A 5,356-nucleotide genomic window follows, 5' to 3' on the forward strand; every position below is an offset into this window, starting at 1 on the left:
TGCTGCTCTGTGGGGAAATGCGTTAATTACCCCCCGGGCTCCTGGGCTTTGTCCCCCTGCAGTCAGTGTCATTGCGCTGGAGCTGCGCCACTGCCAGATGAAATGCTGAAACACTCTCCAGTGCTGAAAACTGGTGTCGTTACTGGTGTCACTGCTCCAGCGTGCCTTTTGCATCCGTGAAGCTCCATTTAGAGACAGGAATGTGTATCTTGGCACTGCAGAGGCAGCAGTGGACGCTCCTACAGTTGGATTCCCCTCTGCCTGCTGGGAGACTGGACCAGGCCACGTGCGTCATCCCTGGGCATGCTGGCGAGAGCGGGGATGGGGAAGCTGTCACCTGGGAGGACCAAGCGGGTGACACAGCTGAGCCTCTGCGGAAGAGCCGAGATGAGGAGGGGTGTGCTGAAGACACAGCCGTGCATCTGCTGGTTGTGTTTGGTGGGATGGACACACAGGGGAAGGTACACAGGGACTGCGCTGTTAGCCTGATCAAATAGCACGGCCACAGCCCCACACTGTGGGGTTTTTATAGTACTGCTGGGTTAGTTCTTCTTTCCAATAAAGAAATCCTCACCCTCAAAGGGACGGCACTGTGCTGACACACCCGAGGTACAGGCTCTTTGTCTGCAGGCGTTTACTCAGAACAGCTCCAGCCACTGACCCCAGGCTGTTGGAATATGAGAGCAGGGAAGGGTCTGTGCTGTCTGGCAGCTCTCCACCAGAAGAAACCCACACACTGGAGCTACTGCAACACTCCTGTCCGCAAAGCTAACCCTGTTACATGGAAACAAGGCTTATTAGGGGGAAGATTTGAGTTTTAGCTTTCACTATTTTGAAAATGAATGAAACCCAGAAAAAATAGCCCTGAGCCCAGGGAAAGGTGCTAAGTGGTTTTACAGAGGTATCAGAGCAGGCACCACCAAAGCACCTTCTGTGCAAGTTTATCTAATCCCATGGATCGGATAAGGATTACAGCCACATGGAAAGAATGAGTTCCAATTAGCTTTTTTTTTTTTTTAAGGAACATTTATTAGGTATAGACTAGTTTTCTGCATTCAGAAAACTGGCCAGTTGTCTCACATGGGAGTCTAAAGCTCCTAAAATTAGCTTTTAATACTAGAGGAAGTGTTAGTTATAGTTAAGCTTTGCACTGCAGTCTGTCATTGCTCTGCTGCAGCCCAGCCATCACCTTCCTCTCCAGGCTGCAGTGAAGCTGCACAAGCAGGGAGAGGACCACCCCCAGCCATTATTGGGGTGAACTACCCCCTTCCTGATGGGGATCTGTTACATTATGGAACTGTACGGGGCTCTAAGCACCCTGGCACACTTCAGGAGGGGCATCAGCCAAGGGCAACAGATGCCAAACCCCTGGAGCCCTTTGCCTCCCCCAGTCCCCCCCACAGGCTGCTCCAGCAGAGCACTAGCACTGAACAGGGAGGTCAGGTGCTGAGCAGGAACCTGAAGGCACAGAAGTGCAGGAGTGAGAGCCTGGGGCAGGGCTGGGAAAAGCTCACGTGATCACGTGAAAGGCTCAGCTGGACACAACACCAGAGTACAGCTGATCTGCATCTCAGCTTGTTGGGCACTTCCACATCCTGGTTAGAAGGCGCTGCTCTAACAGGGTAACTGAAAGCACGAGCTAGAACAGAGTCCAGTGTAAATAACAAATTTATTGTGGTCACTGCAGGTAGAAAAGTTCTACACCAATTCACATGACCAGGTTGTTAAATAGGATGCTTCCACTGCCAATACTTCTAAACCCCTTTTGCATTTACACTCCCCTGCTACCCTTCCCTCCCCAGACATCGAGCAGCTGCTAACGAAAAGCAGTATACAGCCACGTCGGGCTAGCGGTTCCAGCTCCACTCACGAGTGAAGATTCAGAGTTACATTCCAAATTAAGAGTTCAATATTTTAAACAAGTGTTCCTGAGTCCAATATATACACACACAACATTCGGAGACATCAGTATCTACAACTCATCCTTCTCCGCCGCTTCCTCTTCACCCGGGGGAGGGCCCGCACTGCCGTAGAGCTTGCTAACAATTGGCTGAACTACTTCCTCCAGCTCCTTCTTTTTCGCTTTGAAGTCTTCAATGTCTGCATCCTGATGGCTTTCCAGCCACTCAATCTTTTCCTCTACCACCTTCTCTATTGTTTCTTTGTCTTCAGATGACAGCTTACCGCCCAGCTTCTCTTTGTCCCCAATCTGGTTCTTCAGAGAATAGGCATAGCTTTCCAGCTCGTTCCGGGCATCAATGCGTTCCTTAAGCTTCTTGTCTTCCTCAGCAAACTTCTCAGCATCATTAACCATCCTCTCAATCTCTTCTGGGGTCAGACGGTTCTGATCATTTGTAATGGTGATCTTGTTTTTGTTCCCAGTACCCTTGTCTTCGGCTGTGACCCGGAGGATTCCATTCACATCTATTTCAAAGGTTACTTCAATCTGGGGGACACCACGAGGGGCAGGAGGGATGCCAGTGAGATCAAAAGTTCCCAGAAGATGATTATCCTTGGTGAGGGGACGCTCACCTGTAAGACACAAAGAGAGATGGTTTATTTCCTCGCTTTGGTTTGTACTTTGCAAGGCCACCAGCAACATGCATGTAAGGTAAGGTTTTAATTCTAACCTGACAGCTGTCTAGACACCTCCTGTGGTATCATCTTACTCCAGAACAGAGCCACAGAAAAATAGACATTTGAAAAAATTTCTAGTAACAGCTTTTGATGCAGGTGACGCAGCCTGATCAGAGCGACTTCAGGGAGCTGGCACTGTTACCAAGCTCTTCCCCAAAAGGAGATATCCATAAGCATCTAGAGAATATCTACAGCCTCTGTGATAGGACAGTAGCAAATATCAGTCCTACAGATTCCAGCCACCACAGGCGACACTCACCTTCATAGACCTTGATTGTCACAGTCGGCTGATTGTCAGAAGCTGTGGAGAAGATCTGAGACTTCTTTGTGGGAACAACTGTGTTTCTTGGGATCAGTTTAGTCATTACGCCTCCGACAGTCTCAATGCCAAGTGTCAGAGGACAGACATCAAGCAACACCAAGTCACCTGTAAGAGATCAAAGGTAAGACTGTGACATGACTTCAGCTGGAAAGAAACACGACATCCCACCACTGCCAACAGGATCCTGAGGCCTCAGAGGCACAAACGTCTTAAGGACTTAAAAAGAACTACATTCTACTGTGTGTGTTTGTCAATAACGAACATCCACTATTCAGTCCCTGCTCCTGAAGGGACAGTCACAGTGTCATTACCTGTATCTTGGTCGCCCGAGAGAACACCAGCCTGGACAGCCGCACCGTAGGCTACAGCCTCGTCTGGATTAATGCCACGAGAAGGTTCTTTCCCATTGAAGAACTCTTTGACAAGTTGCTGTATTTTGGGGATGCGAGTAGAGCCACCAACAAGAACAATCTCGTCAATATCAGACTTCTTCAGGTCAGAATCTTCCAGGACTTTCTGAACAGGCTTCATAGTGGAACGGAACAGGTCCTGGGAAGACAAAAACCCCCACAGGACTGTAAGCCTGTGTTCCCACACCCCCAGTCTCCCCAGTTACACTGCCATAGGGTACAAAGGACAGCCACTATAGAGGAGGAACATAAGTGGCTTGTGACCAGCCCTGACGATACCTCAGCTGCTGTGAGCATATGCACAGCCCCAGCTACCCTGGCAAGGAGCAGCTGCCTGCTCCTCAGTGCAAGCAGGAAGTTATTTATACTCCATGAAATACAGCACACTGACAGGTCTCCAGTCTCCAGCCGAGGCAATGTAACTTTACCTTTCTAAACTTACCATGTTCAGCTCCTCAAACTTGGCTCGAGTAAGTGTCTCAGAGAAATCCTCTCCTTCAAAGAAAGATTCTATTTCAATTCTAGCTTGGTGCTGAGATGACAAGGCTCGCTTTGCTTTCTCCACTTCCCGTCTTAACTTCTGGACAGCTCTGTTATCCTTCCTGACATCTTTTCCAGTCTTCTTCTTGTAGAGTTTGATGAAGTGTTCCATAACACGCTGGTCAAAGTCTTCTCCACCCAGGTGAGTGTCACCATTAGTAGCCACAACTTCAAAGACTCCATTGTCAATTGTGAGGAGGGAGACATCAAAAGTTCCACCGCCCAGGTCAAACACGAGGATGTTCTTCTCACCCTCCCTCTTGTCCAATCCATAAGCAATGGCAGCAGCCGTTCTGTAGGGGGAACAGTTCATTTAGAAAACCGGGACCACCACCCCCCTCCCCAGCCAGCAAGACAGTTAGGGCTACTTACGGCTCATTAATAATTCTCATCACGTTCAACCCAGCAATAGTACCAGCGTCTTTTGTAGCCTGACGCTGAGCATCATTGAAGTAGGCTGGCACAGTGACAACCGCATGGGTAACCTGAATGAGGAGCAGGAGATAAAATGTTGTTGTAAATAACCACAGCAATGCTGATAACAAGTAGCCCGTTGTTCTCTAAAGAGATGAAGACCCCCCACACCATCTGAGCCCATTCAACCAGGCAACCTAAGCAGCCAGCAGCACTGAACAGAGTTCAGGATGGCAGATCCAGCCCATCCCCGTTCAGTGCTGTAAAGGTGCTGCTTTAAGGTCTTAGTAGCATTCATGAACTTACTTTCTTCCCCAAGTAAGCCTCTGCCGTTTCCTTCATCTTTGTCAGGACCATAGCAGAAATTTCTTCAGGAGCAAACGTTTTTGTCTGTCCACCTCCAACATCAACTTGAATATGGGGCTTGGCTTTCTTTTCAATAACCTGAAAAGAACAATGTATCCTGTCCTGTTCCAACAGTTCACAGAATCAATTATTCCCTCGTCTGAGCCTTTCTCTCTGAAGATTAAGCAAATCCTCTATAACAAACATCATCTGAACGCTAGCTAACACAAAGAACTGGGGTCTATATGCCACAGCCACATCACCGCACCCCAACCCTCTCCGGAGGACTGCAGGGCTGCTCAAAGGAGCACCATGATTCAGTACCCTGGCCTTTCTCGGGGGGAGGAAGGCAGACAACATCTGTCCGGACACGCAGGTCCCCCTCCCACCTCCACCCGTCCGCATTCAGGGCGTACCTTGAACGGCAGGTACTTGATGTCCTGCTGCACAGAAGGGTCATTCCAGGTGCGGCCGATGAGCCGCTTGGCATCAAACACGGTGTTCTCGGGGTTGGATGTAAGCTGGTTCTTAGCGGCATCCCCGATCAAGCGCTCCCCCTCGGGCGTGAAAGCCACGTAGGACGGCGTGATGCGGTTACCCTGGTCGTTCGCGATGATTTCCACGCGGCCGTTCTTGAAAACGCCCACGCTGCGGGGGAGGGGAACCGTCAGGCGGCGCTAGGACCTGC

General features: G+C 49.8%; 2 protein-coding genes across 2 annotated transcripts in view; one reads left to right on the forward strand and one right to left on the reverse strand.

The window, feature by feature from the left end:
- The window catches only part of LOC104468384 (rab9 effector protein with kelch motifs-like), a gene marked incomplete at its 5' end in the record, with an annotated part of 873 nt that extends 376 nt beyond the window's left edge, over positions 1-497 (forward strand). The window contains 1 exon segment of the mRNA XM_010082494.1: positions 228-497. Within this exon segment, the coding sequence (XP_010080796.1) occupies positions 228-497 (270 nt within the window).
- A 1,153-nt stretch (positions 498-1,650) lies between these two features.
- Positions 1,651-5,345, reverse strand: HSPA5 (heat shock 70kDa protein 5 (glucose-regulated protein, 78kDa); the record flags this gene model as incomplete). The annotated part of the gene is made up of 7 exons (XM_010082495.1): positions 1,651-2,532; positions 2,897-3,064; positions 3,271-3,508; positions 3,812-4,202; positions 4,282-4,394; positions 4,630-4,767; positions 5,085-5,345. Coding segments are annotated over 7 exons (1,869 nt in total), but the record flags the coding sequence as incomplete, so codon positions are not given.
- Between the last annotated feature and the right edge of the window lie 11 nt (positions 5,346-5,356).

This window comes from Pterocles gutturalis, unplaced genomic scaffold (genome assembly GCF_000699245.1).
Source record: "Pterocles gutturalis isolate BGI_N339 unplaced genomic scaffold, ASM69924v1 scaffold36459, whole genome shotgun sequence".
In the NCBI taxonomy this organism is placed as follows: domain Eukaryota; kingdom Metazoa; phylum Chordata; class Aves; order Pterocliformes; family Pteroclidae; genus Pterocles; species Pterocles gutturalis.